Genomic DNA, 24,211 nt, shown 5'->3' on the forward strand with positions numbered 1-24,211 from the left:
CACTTGTTTTTGAAGTTATTGTGTAGTGCTTGTCTATAGGTTTGTAAGAAAGACTTTTATATCCATTAAGCTTTCAGAAAACTAAGTGTTGTAGTGAGAAATGGAATCTCCTTGCCAGCTAAGTGTTTGGCTTGTCTACTGACACTGCCTTCAAAGGGGTTAAGTAGCACTAGTCGCAATAGTATAATTTGTGATGTATCTTTGAAAAACTGATAGCATGGCAATTACTGCCTGAACTTTGAGCCCACAGAAGTGGAGTACATGTTATTGATAGCAACAGAGTGAATCCTTAGATATTGTTTTCATTTTAGAAAGATTTTTAAAATACATTTTGGTATGCATTTCAACACACACTAATAATTAGAAGTCAAATCATAATGGAATAACAAGCAAAAGTGATTAAGTGTATACACTGTTAAGATGAATTTTTACATGTTAACACTTACGTATGACAGGGAGCATATAGACCAGTAAAACTTTTTTTTTTCTCATCTTAAAAAGCAAACAAAAAAAAAAAGACATACCACCTTTCAATTTCTACTGGGATATCTAACAAAAATGAAACTTCTCATTTGATGCCTCCTTAAAGCTTGTTGTATCAGTGGCATACCTTAACACCATATTTCAAGGACTAGTAATGAATATAGATTTACCTTTTCTGACAATACTGTGCTAACAGAAAAGATACTGGAATTCTGTAAGTGGCTTTTAGAGGACCAGGTCACAAGCAATGTCTGTTGAAATGGAACAGATTTTAAAGTATCTGTTGTATAGGTGCTTGGGCATTATTGTATAAATAATCGCAGTTAGCTGAGTAAGCTGAACGTATAACACAAACAACTGCTTGGGAACATTCTTTGTGCTTCCATGTCATAAAGCAAAAAAAGATAGTGTGAGATTATATAAGTGTCAAAACAATACGGAATTTGATTAATCATTAACATTAGAAAGTATTGAAAAATCTGAACTATGATTACTCACCTCTCAATACGTTCAGTATTTCTATTCATGTAGATTTGTTGAGGCATAACTGAAGAGGTTGAATAATAACTAAAATTCTGAAAACTAAAGAAATGACATGCAAACTGCAAAAATGCTATGCTTGGAGGCTCAAACTTGCAATGCAAATAGAGCTTGACTAAGGTTTAGTTTCTGATTTTGATCAAAGCTTTCGTTACTATAAATAGAAGAGTGGTAAGAAACTAAATTATAAAGCAGGGGTCTAGACAAAAGTATTTATAAAGAAAGGATTGCTTATAGGCTTTGAATAATCCTCTTTTCCTGGTATTCTTAAATTTAATACTTTCTGTCCTTGCCAAACTTTGTACTTTTATTGCTTCTTTTCTCTAGTATTGTACTACAGGCACTTCCTCTATAACTTTTCCCCCTAGTTTCTCTAGTGTTAAAAGTTTTTACAGAGATGTTATATTCCTCTGCAATATTGTTCAGAAAATACTTTGTTGTTGTTGCTGTTTTGTTTATTGATATTTCCAGCATGCTATGTAGTTTCCATAGTTCATTCTTAAATTGGATTAATCTAGTTTCTTACATCTAGGGTAACGCTTCTTTAATGAGAAACTAATGAAACAAAATCTCTGCATAATAAAAAGAAAGGTTATGAGATGAAAAAATATATTAAAGGAAGTGCCATGCTTTTAAAACCAACATTTTGGATAACCAATGATAAAAATCCCTCTTTTAACATGAAAACCCACCCAAATAATTATGTGATCCTATTACATTACTCTTTTTCCTTTCTATTTCCCCCCAAGATTTCATCCGTGACTTCTAAGTTCATGAAAATTCACCTTTGAAGAGTAAAACAGAGGCAGTTCAGATTTGACCTCTTTCCTCAGAATGGTTGAGTGGGAAAGTTGCAGGGAATTGGTTCAGAGACTAAATGGTTCTCTGCTGGGGAAGAGAACTTGCCAGAAAAAGAAAGGTCCCACTTTTAATTGAAGGCTCAGTGCTTACTCTAAAACTAGTAGCATAGATTCAAAGTTGTGTAGTTTGTGAAATAAAAAAATATAGATTAAAACAGAATGAGTGACAAAATATGTGAGTCAGAAAATTATTAAGATGGAGCCAGTCAGAAAAACACAGGCTTTGAGATAGACAGGAATTTACTGGTTTTTCTGGGATTCCTGTTCTACTTCTAAAAACGTGGGGAAGTTTGACAGTTCAGGAGCAGGAAGCAGTGAAAATTCAAGAGAAATGGACATAAAATGATCAGTGCATGAACACAGTAATATGGTATGCAGTGTACTGAACTGAAGGAAATTCAGACCTTAGAGAAGAGCTACAAAGTTTGTAAAACGGTTCCTAATACAGCTAATATTTAGAAATTTTAAAAAATTCTCTGGAAGAGGGCAAATAAGTACTTTAGCATAGGATATTGCTTGTCCAGTTAAATCAGTATGATTCTACTTTTACAGGGTATAGACATGAGGGGAAAAAAATAATAATAAACCCCCCAGTATTTTCAGGACAGGAATTTCTGAGGCCTACTTTTAGAAATTAAGACTCTAATTTGTCTCAGAAGCATTCATAATGCTTGCATAAAACATATTTCTTGGAGAACTGTCAGTATCCCTTGTGGACACATGCTCTTCTGTTGTTTCATAGAACTTTTGCTTATCTAGTGCTATTCACTTGCTGTCATATTTAAAACCCTTGTCAACTCCCCTTTGCTCTTTTTTTAAGAATTCAGGAATTTAAACTGAGAGAGGGAAAAGAATGTTAATTACTATTAAGTCCTCAAAATAAAAATGGTCAGTTTTATAATGGCAACAAAGGATTCTAAAAGTAGACAAAGAACCCATAGTGTAAATTTTAATGTTGATGTTCATTTCTCTTCTGCACAAGATAGTAGTCGTAGAAGTGTAGATGTCTTTTTGATCTCTGTCAAAGAGAATGCTGGGTTAAATCTATAATGTTTCTTTATATCCATGTTAGTAGTTGTGGCATGAAATTATAAACCTAATTCCAATGAAATTGCAACCACATATTTCACTGTAAAACATTGCATAACACAAAGATTAAATTGACAATAAAAGGAGAAGAGTGTGGTCCCTTATAAAAATGCTTTCTTTGTGAAATGTCACTTGAAATAAATTGTAAAATCTGCATTAGAGAAGTTGCATTTAGAGACATGAACACAGAAACAGCACACTTAAGACCTTTAATCAGTCCTTGTTTATTAATTTAATAGCTACTTCAGAAGCAGCAAAATATTCAGTGACTTGGGTAGGGAGAGAAACCTGATATGTTTGGTGAAAACTATTTAGCCTTTTTATTTCTGACAAATTAAAGACACTGTTGAAAGGATGGAGTACTCTTTTTACGTCTCTGTAGGAATGATTTTACAAGGGGCAGTAGATCAAGAAGAGCACAAATTGCTTTTCTGCTTCAGATAGAAAGACAGCATGCTTTCAACATTTTGAGGAAATTCTGGCTGAGAAGACCTTGATTACACGGTGGAGATGTTACTGCCTCCTGTAGCAGTAAAGCAAAATACTTACCCCTGCCACCATTTATTTATTTATTTTTTAATTTTATTTTAAGAGTCTACAGAAATATTACCATAAAAATCATACTTTCAAGCATGCTTTCTGGAAACCATAGTGGAAGAAGGAAGAAAGCCCAGTTTCTAAATATATTTGTGATCAGGTATTGAATGGTTGTAAATGTCAGGAAGCTGAGCTGAATGTGGACTCCTTATGCTTTTAACGTGCAAAGTAACAACTTCATGATACTATCAGCTGGTGCAGTTCTTGGTTGCTGGGGCTGTCTATGAGTCGAAGATACATATCTATCTTGTTAATAAGGAACACCTACATAACATCCAAGTCACATCATCAGCATGATAATCAAATTTCATCATTATCTGGATGGGTCCATGGTTCAGTTGCAGGAACTCGGTCCTTATTTTCATAGACTAAGGGGAGGGTGTGTCTGGGGGGAAGCTTTGTTTTAAAAAAAAAAAAAAGCAAACCAAAAAACCAGCCAAAAACTTGCACTTCATTGTTTTTTGTTTTTTGGTTTTTTTAATATTTTTCAGGACATTTTGAGTGGTTGGAAGCCAATGACAAGACACTATATAAAAGCACTTATCTTAACAGCTCCATGTGTCATTGCTTCAGCAAGAATTGCCATTTTCAGTTTCATTACTCCATGGCAGATAACAGTGTTCTCAAGGCAGTACTGTTTAGTAATCAGGTAAGAAGAATAATGTGTGCATTTTCAAAGAGTAAAGATACAGCAGCCCAGGTGTTACCAGCCAAAATGCAAGGAAATACGCCTTCTAGGTTGTGCCTGCCCCTTGAGTTAGTTTGTTCAAAACAGTAACTTGGTATTATTCCATTCATCTATGCAATTATAAAACCTGGGTATGTGCCATCTCAGCTATTAACTAATTTGATGGGTAAATGTTCTGCAATAACACTTCAAGGAGAAACCCCAGCTATAACAGAATTAAATAATTTGGGGATTTCAGAGTGTAAAAAAAATCTATAGTAAGCTTTTCTAGCCCTCTTACCATTCTGGAAATGGGAAAATAAGTGCTTTTCTCTATGGAGACAAAAAGGAATGTTGTCTCAGGATGTCTGGAAAGTTCTTGTTAGCCACTAGATTTGCTTTGCTCAAGTTTTAGAGCAGTAATTTTATTCTTCTTCTGACTATTAATAAATAAAATAGCCATGTCAAACTGAAACAGGTGTCAGTTGAGCAGTGATTACTATTTCCATCTTTCTTACCTCCCTTGTCTTGTGGAGGCTTTCTGCTGTTAGAATGTTCTCTTTTGAAAGTATTGTTTAATATTGATGCTATTGTACCACTACTTAATGAAAGGAAGAACAATACAGCCAGTCTCATTAAGTTAATGGATCTCTCATCTTGATGTTGGAGTTGAATTATTATCACCCAACAACAGAAGTATTTACAAAGACAGATCCACTTCATTCACAAAGATAAGACACTAACAAGCCTAAGTGTAATACTTATCATGGGTTTAAAAATAGGACCAGGTAATGGAAATACCTTATTTCTTTCTTCCTGTGTCTTCAATTATTCATAAAAACAACTCCAGGCTCTTGATCTTTTTTCATTTATGAAAGGGAATAGTTGTATTTTTCTACGACCCATTACTGTATCAGGGAATTGTAACATAATCAGTGTTTTGGTCAGATGGCATAGAGATTTGTGCCATAGTACTTGCCAGTAAATTCTCAGGTGTGACACCCATGGCAATCTTGAGACAGAATAGAAATACTGATCTCAATGGTTCACTTAAGTTGCATCAATGGACCTGATTTAAGAGTATTCTTTTCCTTAAAATAGAGCAAAATATGTGAGCCAAAACCATGAGAACACTGGCATTTGAGTTCCCATAGAATTGGGACCCCAAATTGGATTAATTGATAAACGGTTCCTTACATATGCATTAGAACAACGTTTTTGACAGTTATTACGTCAGTTCAGTCAGCTGTGTTTCCACACCTTCTCTTAGTCCTTTGATGTTTTAATTATTGAATTTCTCCTTCAGTCAGAAGCATATTTATTGCACATAGACTTATTTAAAGCTGATATGAATTACTCATACTGCAAAATTTGCCAAAAGAACCTTCAGAAACATAAGCTTCTGCTGCTAGCTTCAAAACCAAAACCCTTCTGACCCTGGAAGACAACAGAGCTGCTGTTCTGGAGGCTGTCATTCAAAATAACCTCTCAGTTGCATGGCCTAGTACCATGCATTCTCTGCACTGCCTTTATTATTTTTATTGGGCAGAATCTCTTATCTCCAAATAACTCTTGCTATGTCCCACCACCAACAGGCCTGACACAGAGACTGGATTACATTTAATGTACAGTTTCAGTCCTGTTCTTAGAGGACAAGCAACTCAATCATTGCAAATGTATCCCTAACCTTCCTCATCTTTTCAACAGAGAGGTCAAAGGTGAAGTGAACATATTTTCTAATACAGACATTATGACATCAGCTGGAAGACAGGAAATTAAAATTGCTCTTGGGTATGAAGAAGGATAGGAAAAATGGACTGTTTTTCATCAACAGCAACCTGTTGTTAACTTGCAGTCCATGGTAACTTGCAGCTTTTCCTGTTTCATTGCTCGTTTGGTAAAGTCACTCTTCCTTCGATGCTACTGCATTTGATCATTTGTTTTCCCTTCCTAACTGTGATTCATATGTCTTTTAACTTTGTGTTATTGGTTTGAAACTGATTCATGTATACTGAAATGATTCTAAATTCTAATGATGTCCTTCAGAGTGCTTGTAAATCCTCCCAGTTTTGTGTTGTCCATGTTTTTCTAAATTTTATTTTTCATTCTATTATCCAAACAGTCAGTCAGCACTATAACTATGTCAGGCCCTGAAACAGACCTATACAAAACCCTGTCATAATTGTTTTTTATTAACAGTTCCTCTTTTAAAAAAGGTTACACACGTATTTGTATACCCATTTTACAGTAATTCCATTTGTACCAGATCTCCTCAATCTGCTTAAAGAATGCCCCATGGGATTATGTTAAAAGCCTTTGTAATGTACTTTCTACTTTAAGTCTGTTTACAATTATTAAATAAAAAATTACACTGGTTGAATTACAGCTAATGTAGGTTTCTCGCTTTCTAATTCTCTAGCTGCTTTCAAGATTATTGTTAGCAATCTGTTCCAGTGTCTTAGACGTTTATAATTGGTTGTTTATAATTGCATGGTCTGTATTTTTGCCTTAACTGTAATATATATCCTTTGTTCTCCCTTTTCTCCAGTTTCCCACAGATTCTCCTCAGGTTCCCAGAGTTAGTTGTTGATAATGGGATATTACTTATGTAGTAATTTCCTGATTCTCTTCCAGTTTCAGTACTTCTGGCTTATAAATATTTGTAATATCGTTATTCTATTCCAGCCTGTGCTTGCATTTGCATTTGGCAATATTAGCTGTCTGAAGAACATAAAATATTAACCATATTAACTGTCTAATAACTTTCTGATAAATTTTAGATTTTTCTGTAAAAACTGAAACAGAAGAAGTTAATGTTGACTTCACTCATTTGCCGTTCTTTACTTGGTCATTGCTCCCATTAAATAATGGGCTCATAGTTCTTCCTTTTGTCTTCCTTCTTAATCTTTACATCTAGTATGACTTACAAAACAGATGGAAATTAATAAAAATAATTTCAACTGATGTTTATATGTACAAGCATATTTGTACCCTAATGCACTAAAATTTCTGTAAGTGTTCAGCAACACTTGCAAGAAGCATGCAAGTACACTTCTCTGCAGAAGTTAAAGGTGACCCATTAATCATTGTGGGCAAACAAATAAGATTTTGCTCTAAATTACTTTCTGAAATGAGAGAAGTGGGTACAAAATGACAAATGCAGTTGGAAAAATGTAAGAAATAAAAAAAAGGCCAAAAAAATCCCAAACAAAAAAACATCCAAAAAACCCCACAAAATCCCAACACAAACCCACGGAAGGAAAAAGAAAAATTTCTTGGCCATTTTAGCTTTACAAAAAATTATTCATAGATAGCAATATATCCCAAGGTGAATAGAGTTAAGGTATTTAAAGTAACTGTTTCACTGCATCAACAAAATTAATCTCAAGGGAAAGTATGGGAAAAGCAATACATTCAATATTTCAAAAGAAAGCTAGTGACACAAGCGATGTGCTAGAAGTGTTATCGCAGTTGTACTAAAGAGGCAGAAGAATCTGACAAGCGGGATGTAGGATACCACAGAGAAAACATTGTGAGGAAGGGAGATAATATTATTACTAGACCTGTGTGAAAGCAGATGTAATGTCTGTTGCATGGAACAATAACTAGTTTAAGAAGTTGTTGCATCTGAAATGATTTACAGCTGACAGTGTAAAAAAAATGCCCTAGAAGGTTTGGATACCGGCACATGCACAGACAACTCAAATTTACTATGCCAAGCTGTTTTTATTAACATGAATTTGGGAGCAAGAGGGTCATAGGGATGGGTATCTAAGCTCTTAGTTGAATGTGAACAAAATTGTAGTATCCAGATGCATCCAATCAAATAAACAGCAAATGCAGAATGTTCCCCCAAAGTACACAACTGTGTTTGGAGGGTTCATATATGTACGTGGGGAGAATACATTAACTAAAATATTTCTAAAAGCAGACACTTAACCACAGGCTATGGTTTTAACCTGTCATGCAATATGGTTCCTAGTACATCACTCTTTTCTGTGTTTTATATGTGGGTAATGTAGGCTAGTAATGCATTTTCGTTGGAAGCTGACATATTTAGCTAAATGAAGCAAGTTTTATGCAGAATTAAGTGTGCCTGGCCCTGTCTCGCAGTTTTCCAAAACTGATCTTTGAAAACAAATTCAATAGAGATTTAGTCTTCCAGCTTTGTTAATATGTTGTAACAGTTGAAGCCTTGTTAGGAAAAGAGTATAACTAATTAGCTACTCATCACAAATCATATCAGTGTTGTTCTGCTCACTAAGATCTCTTGGTCTATCAAGGATTAGACAGAGTTTTTCTCTTTTTATTTTTATATTACAAGACAGGAACAAAGATAACTTTCCTTGTCTATACTATTGATACTATTTTACATACCTAACATATCCCCTTTTATTCATCTCCTGTAAGGTAAAATGTTTTTATACTTTCAATTTCTCTTCATACAAGAGGTTTTTCCATTTTCCTTATCCTAGTTCACACTTTTTTTTTTTTTTATTTCTGAACTGCCTTTAATTCTGTAATATTATTTGTGGAAAAGGTAAACCCAATACTTTGCACAGCACCCTAAAAGGGTTCTCACTATTGATACTTATAAAGGTAAGTCTGTTTGCATGTATAACCTATAATAACTTTTCCTTGTACTGGCCTCAGCATCTTCCAATTAGGATCATGACTGGAAGCAGAATAAGTATGGTCTGTTTTTGTTAGAATATCAAATCAAAAGGGCTTGGATTGCTTGCCTAAAGGGAGCCTTACCACGTTTGGTACTCTTAACTATTATCCTTAGGAGGTGGAGGGAAAATGGGGATTGAGGTAACTCAGAACATGACTAGGACTTGTTAGGTAGTACTCTGCTTGCATGCTTTACAGATTAAAAAATAAAGCGGGGAAGGGGGGATTTTTAGCATAGTTGATTGGGTAATTTTGGCAGACCCTAAATTCAGTTCTAAGAAAATAAATCTAACACAACATGATATAAGCAGTTATTTATGAAAAAGAAACTAATGTAGAGAGCACCATGGAAACACATTGTTAAATTCAGCAATAATATGGCTTAATTTACATATTAATTCATTTTAATTCTATTAAGACACCTCCTGATAATTATATTATTAGCACGCTTAATCACAGTAAACATGTCTTGTTTCTTCTCTCTCTCATAATGCTCATTGTTAAGACTGCAAATGTATATTTGAATCTCTATTTCCCCACATATGTGAACTTTGTATATGTGGCTGTTTGGCTACGATATGGAAAGATGGATTTCAGAAAATGGCCTTGGTAATTTACAGAGGAACAAAAATTAGCTTTATAACATTGTATTCAACATTTTACAGGAAGAACATGTCTTGTGGGAAACCAACATCATGATTAAGAAGGAATGGGTCAAAGTGGATATACATCTACCAAAAGGGCTAGAAAACTTAACGGTATGAATGAAAAAGACACATGGTCAATTTTTATTGTTTGTAAAGCTTCTAGAAAACTTAAACATTAGTTAAAATGATATGTATCCTGAAGGTCTTGCTGTTCTTCACTGCTTTGATATGAGTAAAAGCTCTAGTTATAGCTCAGCAAAACATCCACAGAGATGTCACATGTTGAAGCTGCTGGTCTTTAATCACATGCAAGAAAATGAAACAAATCTCACCATGTCTCATCATTTGAGACTATCTCAGGTGTTACCAACTCATTTAAATATAAATGCTAATAAGTGAGATGACATGAATGATGGTTGTAGGATTTCAGTGGAAGGATGTAAACCAGCAGATGAGACAATATCTTCCTCCTGAATTTTCAGGCATAGAGAAGAATGTGAAGTTCAAATACTTAATTCTTAAGTTCATTTATAAGTTTTTTTTAATGTAATTTTACATTTACATTTATTTTTCATAATTCAGTAAATAACCATAATTTACTGCCTTAAGCATCAGCTGAAAGGTAATCTGTGAATGAACAAAGACTAAGCCTACTGCAGGAAATGATGTTTTGACATATATTAGAATGAACGTATTTCAACACGTTAGTAGGTTAGAAGTACCTTTTTGTTGTTGCTTGTCTCTCTTTTTCCCACAAGGACAAGTGTGAATAGGCAACCAAATGTGTAATAAGGCTATAGTATCTAAAAATACATAAATAAGAGGCTGCTAAGAATTACTCACCAATGTACAATGACAGCAAGGATCACCTGTGCTTGGGGAAGGAGACATACTATCTTTAACTATGTGACTGTGTAATGGGTTCACTATAGCATTCTGCTGTTTGGAATGGGAGAGAATGGATAGTTTTAGAAGGCTTTGTCATTTAGAAGAAACTTTCTAGTGGAAGATAATGACATATCTTTCCTGTTTCTTAGAAAGACTAATGCTTCTCAAGATTTCACTCCAACCTAATTCCCAGGTTTTGGGGGAGTGTGTTAAGCCCTTCTGCTTATGTCCCAAATCATGTCTGTTCTGGTTTCCTTCTGTTTTGTCTGATATTCTTGTTCAGCTTTCCTTCCAATGTGCTTTCTCCCTCTTGCACATGACTGCTTTCTGAAATCAGTGCTCTGGTCACATCCCAGCTTGTCAAAACCCACAAGTCCATTTTATCTGTGCCTTAAACTCCTGCTCTTGTCTCCCAGTGCTTCCTTCCATTGCAGTCTTCATTTTTCTGATGAATCCAAGCTTGCTTCCTCCTGCTTGCTCTTTTAGCTCAGGTAAAAAAAAACTTGGAGAGCACAAGTGTCGTACTCTCCTTGCTTTGAGACCCACCCGTGCTCCATGGTGGCCAGGAGCAAAACTTGTTCTTTTGAAACGTCATTCTTCTAAATAATCTTGTTCAAAATCTGGTCACCACAAGGGAACTCTGTCAGAGAGAGAAATGCTCCTTGAATCTCTGTGTCTGTGTCGGTAACAGTTAAATAAACCACAGTCCCAAAATTGGCACGTGATAGTCCATGTTATTAAAACATTAGCATGGTCCCTAGCAAGATTTTCACCCAAGCCAATTGGCCATACCCCCGACAGTGCCTGGAACAGTTCAAGGATTACCAACAAACAGGGACTAAGCCCACCACACAGACTGGATGCAGCCATATTATCTTAAGTGATGAAACAGGTATCAGTTGTTAAGCTGTACTGTGCCAGTTGGTATCCAAGGACAGTACCCAGCCCATCTTATTCACCTGTGACGTAACTGAACTATTTTCTCTTGGACACCTGCAAAATGAGGTTCTGAGGAGAAGTCAGAGCAGAAGATGGAGTATTTACGATGTTACATTACAGGTCACTCTTCTAAGGCACATGGGCATTGTAACTTTTTAGCTAAATGGTTTTGAGATTAGGATTTTTTCTTTAAAATAGGCTTTCAATTAACTTCATTCTTGGAATTCATCAAACTTTTTTAGCTGAAAATTTTCAGAAGTTTCAACTTAAGGTAGTCATAAAAAATTTCAGTTTCTGATTTGAAATTTGTCATTGTTTGGTAATGGAAAGTGTGCAGCACTTTTTAACACGTGAAACATTGCTGGTTTATGTAAATAAAAATCAGACTTCCTCTGTTGTCTGTTAATGCAAAAATTTTAACTGTAACAATCACAGCTTATATTTAAAGGAACATTCCAGAGCAGAGCAGGTTTCATCTGTCTGCATAGTATCCAGCTCTTGGACACTACACCGTCTGAGCCACCAGGTTTCTGCTCCTTAAAAGAATTCACCTGCACTGATGGGCAGTTCACGGAGCTTGGATCAGCCTGTGACTCTCACCCCGATTGTTCTGATGGCAGTGATGAGGATCCAGCAGCTTGCTGTAAGTGAATTGCATTGCTTTAGAAGTACGATGTGCTAAAGAGTGTTGTGAAAGCCTAAACAGATCTACCCAAATGGCTAGAAAAAATATTACTTATATGGCTCCTTTTCCCCAAAATAGTTAATGATATTCAGGTTAGTGACAATGTTTGTAGCATTTTCTGTCATGCATTTTTTTTAATTCCCATTGCTTTCTATTTCTCTGTCTGGTCTCAACAATATGCTCTGGATCCAAATTGTAGTTTTAAAAATATTTGTAGAAATGTAGTATTTTACATATTTTGTCTTAAATGTACCCCCTACATACAACGTTCATAACCTCCACTTCCCTACTTTTCTAATTTAGACTGTGAGTTATTGCCAAAAAATACATTAGAAATACATGAAATTTGCATGGTGATACAATTCACCACGCAAATCACATACAATTCAGAAGCTACATCTTATGCATTGTATTTTCAATTGAAGGTAACTTTGCTTAGAAGCCAGAGTTTCTACTGTACAATCAAGAGTAAAAGAAAATAACAGTTACTGGAAGATGTCTATGATAATTCTAGAACATTTTAGATCTCCATGTGAAAGCAGCTTCAGAGACCCTATATCTTTCTAAATTAATATTATACAGTCTACATTTGTATGTATGTTTGCCTGTGGTAGTAATACTTGAATGTGTTGCAGATTTAAACTATGCACATCTTTAAGATATTTGTAATGATATATACTTGCTGCTGGGAGGTACAAATTGAAATTTTGTGTGTCACTCAAGATGTCAGGATGAAGAACATCGATAATGATAGAATAACTAGGGTTAGAAAGGACCTTAAGATCATCTGGCTCCAACCTTTCTTGAGAAGGCTTTAGGGACTATATATGCCTAAAAGCTGTTTTTTTAACTCACAGTCTGAAACTTTAATCTTTTAAATTTTTAAATAACCATGCAGGAGCTATGCCTGAAACAATATGTGTAAATGCTGAAGTAACCTTTTAAATAGTAAGTTTATATTGTTTTATCTCTGTGTGAAATCTAAGACAACATTGATATGTATAGGGGGTCCTTTTCTGAGATCTATTTTGCTTTTTTACAAGACTTGACCCTATGTTGCTAGCTCTGCGTGTTTGCAGGTAGGAGTACAGAGAGTCCTCTTACGTTCTTTAGGAGGAGGAATTGAATGAAAGTGAATAGCACTTTATAAATTGAATTTTATTTCTCGGCGACTTAGTGTTCCCACTTCAGTAATGATGTGAGAATTGTGGTGAATAATGACTAGGAATATAGAAGAATAATTTTAGGTTTAAAAGGAGGATTAACAATTGTCCCAGTTGAAGGGTAGCTGTTAATAGTACTACACAAAGTAAAAATAAAGATAACTCTAAGCACAGGCAATTATATTTGTACGCAATGCATTATACTTTCTAATTTTACCTCTGTGCCTCAGATGCTGGACATTGGGACCAGATAACCAAAAGATGACAACATAACCTTGTTGTAGCCAGTATTTTAGAGTTAAACAAAGATCATGGTGGGACTACTCTTGAAATATTGCTTTTGTTATGCCCATGTGGATGTGCCAGAAAAACTGGAAAGTAGGCAGAAGACAATCAGATTAGCTCAGAGTTCTCAGCACTATCCTTTGTGGCATTTCCAGAATTAGGGTGCTGGGACAAGGACTGACAGAAGGCCCAATCAGTACAAAACCTTCTTTGATAGCACTGCCTAGTGCTTCTCTGTGTGCTGCTGCCTCTGCAGTTAACTTGGTTTACCATGTGGCACTGATTTACCACTAACTCCTAGTGTATTTCAATTTAAAGAAAATAACACACTCAGCTGAACTTGAGACATGGGGATTGTGTGCTTCACTCTGCTGAGGCAGTCACAGGATGAAGATGTATTTTTTTGTTGGTGCAGTGCACAAAAATACTCATTCCCTCAAAGAAGGGTGGAAAAAGGTAATTTTCTACAATATAAGTAACCTATGTTGCATGTTGCTCTGACTACTGTCTGAGAAGAAAGAAAAGAAAAAAATAGCCATCCTCAAGATAACAATAATTGTTTTTTAAAGTTGGCTTGTTTTAATGGCTAATATCGTCTTGGATACCTCACATACTCCTTTTCAGGGAATTGGACCCTAAAGGTGGAATTTAGCTCATCAGCAGTTTGGTTGGTGTAAAAGATTCACGTTTCTGACACTTTCTGTGGTCTTGAACAAAAGAGACTTAAAGAAAAAGTCATCCTTTGTTTCTGTCTTTTGTTCTTTTCCTTCCATTATGTACACCGTCCATATGATTTGGAAATTGTACTCTGTAATATTCAGAGTGCACTACATCTATTCACAGTAATTTTCAGTAAAAATTCCTATCTGGTACAATAATGCACATTTTAGCTTCTATTCTTTTAGGTATGTTAGCATCTGTCCTTGGATACATCCTCAATAGTTTCCTGTTGTGAAGTACTCTCAATGTACTGAAAGAGCTGACAGATCTCTATACAGAATGAAAATGAAGGCAGACAGCTGTTACTTAGCAATGTGAAGGATTTCCCTCTTTTTGAAGGATTTTCTTTGCTTCATTATAGTTGGAAAGGATTTATTTTTGTTACTCTTTGCTCATGTTAACTTGGCATGGAAGGTCTGATAATAATGCATTTTACATGAGCAAATACTTATGTTTTACAATGTTTCTTAAACTTTCTGTTTAATTTCTGCCTGTTTATATAAATATATATTTAAGTATATGAGACTTCAAAGTCTCAAAAATTAGGAACTTGTCTAGGAAACACATGTGAATAATCAAATTTATTTGAATAGTTTTGTTGAAGTCAATGCATCTAAAGAAATGAAAAATTGAAATGAATGTTTTTAGTATTAAATTCTGTATTTTCATTATGTCTTATTTGATATCACTTATTCGAGATCACTTCTAAATTTCATATTTCGCAGTGACTGATAAGTTATCAAAGCATAGTTACTATATTAAAAAAGAGAAAGTGAAACACATCCTACAGGTGTTTCTGAAAGAACACTACATAATTTCATTTAGACATATTAGAACTCTCCTTAAAACAGCTGTCTTTAACTCTTTTGGCTTTAATTTTGCATCTCCAATATTAGTTTACATATTCTCAGACTTCCATAGTATTTGTACAATTAATTAATAGAAAATATGTAGAATGAAGGAAATGTATAATTTTATAGCGTGTAGCTTTTACTGCATTTAATTTGCAGTATAGCAATTTAAAATTGCAAATCCTTGAAACCTTCTAGAGCAAATGAACACATACGCAAATCTTTTAATTGCCATTCAACTTTAAAGAAGAAAGAGTATTTTTTTAGTCTAAAACTTTTGTTTTGCTACATACTTATGTTTCCTGTGGCACATTAATTGCCTCAAATTGTCAATGTCTGTCCATTAATCTTGTATGTACATGTGGAGAAAAAGAAGCTACACCCATATTATTTTCATGGACTTCGTTGCTTATGAACGCTGCATAACATTGCCTTTGTGTTTCACCAAAAAAATTACTTCAAAGTACGCCCTCTGCAGACCCAGGGTCAACACGAGATTCTTTTAACATGAGTCTCTTAACTCTGAGTAGTTTAAGATGAGGCCATCTCACCCTAAGGAACTAGGGTGTTATGAGAGATCTGTCTAATGACTTATGACATAGAGAATTTCAGGCTAGATGACCTATGGACTGCAATCTTTCTGAATTAATCCTTTAACAAATCCTAAATAAATAAAAATAATCACAAACTGGTAGGGAATTTGTATGGATAGTTAGTAAGAAGGTATAGGTGTAACTCTTTCCTTTCCCAAAATGACATTTAATGTTAGTCAGAAATTACAATGACAAAGTAATTACACAGAGGTGCTTTGGTCGCTGACCATACAGGTAGTTTCTGCTTCAAATTCCATAGGAGCTTGGATGCTGTCACACTGAGTGAGGGTAGGAGCCCTTCTTATTCCATATTTATTAGGGAAACACTAATTTGATGGAGAGACAAACTGAGTGTTCCCTCTTGTGTTCATTGATCATGCTGCCAGAGTAGGACTGAAAAGCTTCATCCACTTGCAGGCTAGCAATGTCGAGGCAATATTAATTGGCTGGTAACCCAGCCTAGCAAACATGACTACATTGTTTTGTTTCCCCCCGGGAGAATCAAGAGGAGCTGGAATAGGTGTAGAATAAGCTAGTCAAAGGCAAAACATTTCCATTTAACTTCCCAATGCTCTTGTTAGATGTGCTTTGTTGCCCATTTCTTTTTTAAAAACAAAACATGTAGAAAAATGGTTCATGTTAATTGAAAAATTTCTCCAGTGTATTTTATGGCTTTAGTAAGCTCTATTTATTTCTTGAAATTCAAGGAAACATGTTTAGGGACCATTTTTTCTTTCTGGTTGCATCTCAGAGTCATTGTTTTTGCTGAAATGGTGTAATAATTTACTCCTTCACTAGTTGAAGTATACTGATATACCCACATGAAAAAAGAAAGTTATTTTTCAAATTTGGCTTGTTATTACTATGAATGCAGGTTGTTGTTTCTTTTCTAATTTCATGTCTATTTTGCTGAATTATAAATAGATGAAATGGTAAGAGGTGCAGTAGGAACAGACATAATGTACCAGAAATATGCTTTATGTCTGTTTAACTTACATAACTGCAGTATGACTCCTCTTACCTAACTGACTCCTCAAAAAATATAGGTTGTGCAGTCACCTATTTTCCAACTGTGGATAGTGAAGCATTCCCCATAATTACTTGAAGGTTCAAATAAAAAAGTAGATGAAAAGCTGCGAATCATAAAAATTATGCACTGTTTTGATGGGAAAGGAGCATTTCTCAAAGTTTATTAATATTTGAGCAATGAAAAAATACACTGAGAAATTCTCTCTTGGATTTGAGTTTCAGCCAAAGCACAGAACTTTTTTTTTAAGCTTGATTAAACATTTTTCAAGCACTCCTAAGTTTTTAGACTTAAGTAGAGATAAAATTTAAGTCAAACCCAGAGAGTTGAATTTTATTCAAATTATAGCTTTGGTGTTCCCTGACATATCAATACTTAAAAAAAAAAAAAAAAGAAAAAAAAAAAAAAGAAGTACTACTTCCAGAAACTAGATATGGTGGAACACTTAGTCTTGGTAAGCGATTCTGGCTCAGTGTCTGCATGACTGGACGTTTGTATAGAGCTTGTCATTTTAAGCAACAAGTACAGTGGAAAAAAAACAGGTAGCATCTTAAACGTAGCCAACATTATCACATCTAGTGAACTGGAGCAGCATTCCCTGCCCCTCTTTCCCCTTCTGCCACCAAAAAAACCCCAAAACCACAACACTGTGAATGTTCTTCCTACCTATATAGTTGTGTTCAGATTTGTATAAAGTTCGAAAAAATTGCTGAGCAAAGTAATTTGGTCTCTTTTGGGGTTTTTGTTTTTTAGTTTTTTTTCTTTTTTCCTACAGCTTGTACATTGTTGTTGTTTAGACCCAGCTGGTAACTCAGAACCACACAGCTGTTCACTTAACTTCTCCTTTCCCCCTCTGAGTGGTATGGGAAGGAGAATTGAAAGAATCTAAACCCCACAGGCTGAGATAAGAACAGTTTAATAACTAAAATATACTACTAAGGAAAATACCAAGGGGAGAGAATATAAAACTAAAAGGGGAAACAAAAAAAAAAAAACAACCAACCAACCAAAAACCAACCAAACAAAACCATCCCAGCAGTGATGCACAGTACGATTGCCCACCACCTGCTGACCGATACCCAGCCCAACCCCAACAGTGATCTGCCCTTCTGGGTGATTCCCCCCAGTTTGTATAGTGGGCATGATGTGCTGTGGTATTGAATACCCCTTTAGCTAGTTTGGGTCAGGTGTCCTGGCTTTGCTTCCTCCTGGCTTCTTGTGCCCCTCTCCAGTGGCAGAACACGAGATACTGAAATGTCCCTGACCAGGGTAAGTGCTACTTAGCAACAACTCAAACATTTGTGTATTATCAGCGTTGTTCTCAGACTAAAGGCAAAACACAGCCCTGTACCAGCTACTAGGAAGGAGAAAAATACCTGTTACAGCTGAAACCAGGACATACATTCAACCTAAAAGATGGTATTTATACATTTCTTTCTAAATCCACAGTGTTAGAAGAAGTTGTACTAGTGGCTACAGATATAAGAAATGAAGATTTCATAGACTTCTCTCTTACTGTTGACCATCAAGGGCAGTGATGTCTTGCTGCTTCATTAATTATTCTAGTATATGGTTTCCAAATGTAGACATGACAGTCAGCTCCTCAGTATAAGCCAATGAAAAACACTGAGGCTGGTATTGAGCTGTATTAATGACAGCAGATTTGGTGTCATCAGCACTTTAAAGATGTTGCTTCACATATTGCAGTAACAACTCTGCTCATGGTCTGAAGTGAACCAGTAATTATTATTTTCTAGTTAAATGAAAATAATATTTTTTTTTAATTACTATGCTAAATACCTTACTGAGCTGTAAAACATTAATCGTTAGTGCCATCTTGACTTTTCTTTCATGTTTTAATTATTGTTTTAACTTTGGCCTGGCAGCTTCCATCCAGGAACAGGGTTTTGGTTGCTTAGTATACAACAGAGTAAGTTCTTTGTGTCTACGTGGTTATTTAGTGATGTCTTTTTGGACATTACTATGCAGCCACTGCAGTCAGCTTCTTCACAGAAGACCTTTTGCAGGTTTTAGGGAAGCCAGAGGAAAGCGATGTTTAAGCAAAGAATGTTCGCTTTTATGTGTCACATTGGTTCTCTCAATACTGTTTAGTAAGGAAAGCACAATGCTTAGGCATAGTATTAATTACCCTACAACAAAACAGCTTAGTCTTGGATATCAATTTGCATCCTCTACCTTAATGTGTTAGGAACTGAAATTTAATCAAAAAGGCATCTTGTAGAAAGCATGAGAATTCTGTAATTAAATAAGTTAACCAAGTTTCATGTTTAACTAATATACTGCACTAAACAGGAAAGCATGCTTCATCGAATTTAAATATATGTGATGAATCCAGATAAAAGATGCTGATATTTTTGATTTATTTTGTTCCTTAAAATTTAACTGCTACATAATCTTTTTATACCAGGAAGACCTTTATTGTCGAACTTTACTGCCATGGTGTTTCAACCAAGGTGTATTTCATTTTGGTTTTGTACAACCTGAAAATCGGAGTAGTATGTATAATCATGTCTGAGGTTGATATGATACGATAAATGTCCCATGAAGTCTGGAAAGTGACAAGTTGAAAAGTGATGTCTACAGTTGTATTAAGTGACCCAAAGTGTTAAACATAGCGCTTTGTAAAGCTGTTTTGGACAAGGAAAGAAAACTCAGATTATACTATTTTCTTATCAAAATTATTAATTGTGCTCTAGAAATGAGAGTGTGTGAGATTATTATAGAGTTTAAAATGGTCTAATCCATACAAACTGAGAAAATGGTCTTCTACTTTGCAATAAAAATTTCTGGGAGACCTAAATAATTCATAAACTTAAATCTCATTTTCAAAAATAAATTAAGAGGAAGCTATAATTAATCTTTACTTTCAGTATATTTAAAGCACTAAATAAATATGATCTTTTTTCCCCACATATGCATAATTAACTTTCCCATAGAATTCATCTTTTACGAATATATAATATTATTTTCGTAATCTATCAGCAACATATGTACAGGTCTCGTATTTCATATGATATATTTTATTCTCTTATAGGTGGTTTCCTTTGTGGTTCTGAGTTTAAAAAGGGAACTGCCTGAACTTTTATTAATATTCTAGATTTTTTTTTCCATCTGGAAAGATGCAGATGTCAGTGAAGCATATTAGTGTTTCTTTAAGACTCTTTGTACGTACAAATACAAAATAGTTATAGTTGTGGCATTTAACTGTTGTATCAAATTTAGCTGAATGTTATCTTGTTGTTCTCAAAACAGCTAATTACACTATATGTGATTTTGAGACTGACTTCTGTGGATGGAAGCCACTAAGCATAGGTGATGCAGATTGGAACATAATGAAAGAACAGGCTGCCCTTGACAGGAAACTTCCTGGCAGAGACTGTACAACTAATACTGGATGTGGTGAGATTTCTTTTATTTTCCTCATGTGTTGAATATTTCTACTTGTAAATGGTAACAGTCTGATAGTAAAAACTGATTTGAAATGGATGCTACATAGTAAGTATATAACATAAATAATATTACAGAAAGCTAGACTTTTAGGATGCTCTTTCTTAGATGTGATTTGGTTACTACACCTTTGTAATCTTCATTTTCTACTGGGACAATCAATGAGGTATGAGACTTGACACAGCCTTCATTGTTTTGGGATGCCGACCTTTGAACTGGCATAAATTTGTTTGTGCATATCATAAGCAGCTTTGTAACCAATATTCACACAGGGACCATTCTTGAAAATATTATTTGGGCAAAATATCACTGTAGCTTTTTGTAGAATGCAGGTAAGTTAAGCAGTTTTGTCTGGGAAAAATAGAGTGAGTGTAATATGCTTTGAACTGTTCTTCCTTCAGCCCATAGTTCTCATACAATGCATTCAGCCGGAAAAGGTCTATTCCAGTAGAGGGCTGGTTTTAAGTATTTTTCCAAAATGAAAATGCTATTACAGCACAGTGCATAAAACTAAAACTGCCTAGCATGTTTTTCATTGTCAAGTAATATTGGTAAATATTCTGTGACTTTGGTTTTATTAAAATGTATCTATTATACTGCTTCCAGTGGAGATTAGATTACTTTAAAATCTTTTTTTAAACAATCTATATTATCTTACAGCCAGACCTTCACACTTCTCTCCCATGTTCATGTTAAAAGAACGTGAAATATTAAGTAGTCCACCTACAGCATTCAAAGGTAGAGAAATTCCAGGATTAAAATTCACTAGAGTGAACTCCAGTGGGGTATGTCTGTTCATGCTGTATAATAACTCGAACAGCACAATCATGTGCCTTTTTTCCGTTGGCCCCAAAGTGATGAAGTGCACCAAAATTGTTACTTACTTTCTCCTCAGCTACTTGATTTTTATTGGCTCTGTAGAATGGCACTGGATCTGAACTACTGTGTTGTCTGCAAACATTACTGTGTCACAGCTGCAAACTCCAATCTCTGGTGGGCACTGATGTGCTTGTGTCTTTCCCATGTGGGTTATTCTAGGTGCTGGTGAGTTCTGAGGTGTAATGTGGTCATAATGAAGGCTGCTGATAGAAACATCTGCTCTGCAGCCTAGGCAGCATGTTAAATTAGCCCATATGGAGCTATGTGCTGCTGCACTTAAACTGCTTTGATACTTGAATCATTACAAATTAGGTTCTCACCTTCGTATGTTGCTTGTAGGTTGAAGCCTCAAGAAGATCTGTAGGTTCCCACGCAGCACCTCTCAAGCACATATAAGCTAGTTCAGAGGTCTTTCTGAGGTGGTTTTATACCCATCCATCACTATGACTGCTTACAGCCACATTTAGAATTAGTTTTCCAGAATACAAGCAAGTTTTTGCCAACATTAAATCAAGGTCTTTCAGGTTGCAACAGTTGCTTTTGGTATCACAGAGTGTTCGTCTCTCCTCTTACCTGGGGAGGGCAGCAGCAAATTTTGATTAATGAGTATCTTAACAAGGCTGCTGTAGAGCCTCAGCTGCAAATTACAAGAGGATCCTTTGAAGTACCCTTGCATTCCGATGAGGGGAGCTTCCCTCATGCTGTGGAGCGCAGCACGCCTGTTTGTACAAGGAGCTGTAACGGTCACCTCTTTGTGCCAGTCTTGCTAAAGCGATGTGATTATTCATGTGGCGCTGGACCTAACCCTCTGCCGCATTATGTATCCATGGGAAATAAATGGCTAAAGAGTATGACTGTGGCAGCACAATAGCTGATTTTCCAAGATGTAAGGCAATATGTGTAATATCAATGCACAAACAAGACTGAGCCTTTAGTGTTGCTATGCATAGACTTTCATGAAAAAGTCTCAGTATTCAGCAAAGGCAGCACTGACGGCATTCAAAATATGCTGCTTTAGGGCCCCTTGAAGATGTTTATCCTTCCCTACCTTTGTCTGAAGCACATCTGCTGTAGTTGAAATCCAAAGGCAGTTCGTTTGCCAGAGTTCAGATTAGATCTTTAATTAAGCTTTCATCCCCACTAGCACAGACAACAATGTCAAGTCTGTGGACCCCATGAGAAAATATAGCTTATTCCATTGGCTCCCATGGTCTGCAACATTGTTAGCATGCTTAAAACTGGCTGGGGTACAGTGAGAGTGAATACTGTACCCTAAAGGAAATTAATTTTTGTTCTAAATTCTGTTTGAAACATTATTTAAGCCAATTAAAATGTGTCCTTTAGGGATGCCAGCTGAGGTCTATGCTGTTTGATCTTCAGAGTTCTCGATGTTTGCAGCTCCTGCAGTCCCTTTGCTCTTGCCAGCCTGGGTGGAAAGCAGACAGGCACCATGTGAAGGTGATGGGAAATAATTGTAGTGTTTGGAGGATGAAGGTTTTTTGCCTGAAGCAGATAGGTGAAACAACACACCTAGTGGGCCTGCAAAGTAAAGCCCTCACAGAAGCAACATCGGAACTTCCTTTGCAGGGCTCTGTATTTACTTCCTCCAGTTTAAGTGCTTGCAGGCACCATTACACAGTAGCCTTAGCAATGGCTGCCCACATACTCTTTTTTCCTTCTCTTTCTTTCCTCATCTTTGGGCTCAGTCATGTTAATTTTCCTGCAGAGGAAAGAGTCAGGAGTGTTTAGCAATTCTATTTTATCTCTGCTTACATAGGTGCTGTTTGTTGCAGCCTGTTACAAGACTGTCCTTGTTATCCACAGAGACTGAACTGATGGCAAAGCTTGTTTACATTTATGAATAAGCTTTTATGTGCCTCACGGAGCATAGTTACCTCTCTTAGGTAGCAATTTGCCATTGGAGCATTGCATATTTCCCATATTTGATTTTTATTTTTTTGAACAGGAGCATTCATTTACTTCAGTGGATCATATCAGATGAACACAAAGATGGCCATGTCTCATCTGGGGAGCCCTTTCCTTGCCAAGCGGTCCCCTGGGCTTTCCTGTTGTCAGGTAACAGTTTGACATTAACTGTCCCCACCTTTGTAAGCTATCACTTACCTGGTGTGCAGACACGGTATTCTTCATGCTATAACTGTTGCTGCTGAAAAAACTGGCTCCATTTCAATACTAGTAGAAGGTGCTACAGACTAATTCTTTTGGAGGAGAGAGATGCAGCAGGAGTTTTACTGCTTTGCTGCCAGAATTTTATATCTGATTATTATTCTTTCTAAAGCATCTAGCCTTCTGAGCAAAATCTGATAAAAAGTCACTCTGTTGTCCACAGACAGGAAACACTCACATATCCAGTGTCCCATAGCAGGAAGCCTGTGGTTTGAAGTTGCTATAGACATTAACTACATTAGTGTGACCAGAGAGAATTAGCTACCATGCTTCAGACACATACTAAATTTTAATCAGTGGTTTGAGGGCCATGCTTTTTAAGCTGATCAGTGCAGTACTTGAGAGTTTACCTTGAAATACTTTTCTTGTCAAATGTCTTGTGGCTCTGCAGAGGAACGTGAAAGCAGCCAGCCTGATGGTGTGGTTGATCTGAAAAACTAGAAAGCTACCTGGTCAAATAGGTCAGGAGAGCTGAAAAATAGAAAAGTCTAGGGTGAAAAATGAAAATACAACAATGTAACTAGAATGCTGGAATTTTCAACAAAATATGTATTTCTAAAACAGAACTTGAAGAAATATTTTAAATACATATAGTTATATCACCAAATAAATATGAGAAAACATCCCAACTTTTCAGGAATTCTCTATTTTTGTTCACCCTTTTGGCACCAAATAACGTGCATAGGTGCTGCAGAGTCTTATAAGGGTTTTTCTTTTAACTTTAGAGGCTTTTGTTTTCTATTCCATAACTTTTCAAAGCTTATACTGGGGAGAAGCGACATTGTATAGTTCTGAGGTTTTTTCTGCTACTGCATAATGTATCCTGATTTCAGAAGTCACAGAGGAGAAAATGAAAAAATAGGGCAAAGTTGTCAAAATAATCTTATGTTCAGTAGCAAAAAGAGGCTTCAGGAAAAATGCAACCCCCCCCCCCCAAATTTAACCTGGGTCGTTAATTTTTCGAATTTA

At 35.7% G+C, this 24,211-nt stretch overlaps 1 protein-coding gene across 1 annotated transcript in view; it reads left to right on the forward strand.

The window, feature by feature from the left end:
* Positions 1 to 24,211, forward strand: part of LOC104413344 (MAM and LDL-receptor class A domain-containing protein 2-like) — a gene marked incomplete at its 3' end in the record, with an annotated part of 60,850 nt that overhangs the window by 17,822 nt on the left and 18,817 nt on the right. Inside the window, exons 7-11 of the mRNA XM_010024306.1 lie at positions 4,061 to 4,218; positions 9,576 to 9,668; positions 11,820 to 12,027; positions 19,982 to 20,128; positions 23,022 to 23,131. Of these exons, the coding sequence (XP_010022608.1) occupies positions 4,061 to 4,218; positions 9,576 to 9,668; positions 11,820 to 12,027; positions 19,982 to 20,128; positions 23,022 to 23,131 (716 nt within the window). The remainder of the gene's footprint in view (positions 1 to 4,060; positions 4,219 to 9,575; positions 9,669 to 11,819; positions 12,028 to 19,981; positions 20,129 to 23,021; positions 23,132 to 24,211) is intronic.

Source organism: Nestor notabilis, unplaced genomic scaffold, assembly GCF_000696875.1.
Source record: "Nestor notabilis isolate BGI_N333 unplaced genomic scaffold, ASM69687v1 scaffold461, whole genome shotgun sequence".
In the NCBI taxonomy this organism is placed as follows: Eukaryota; Metazoa; Chordata; class Aves; order Psittaciformes; family Psittacidae; genus Nestor; species Nestor notabilis.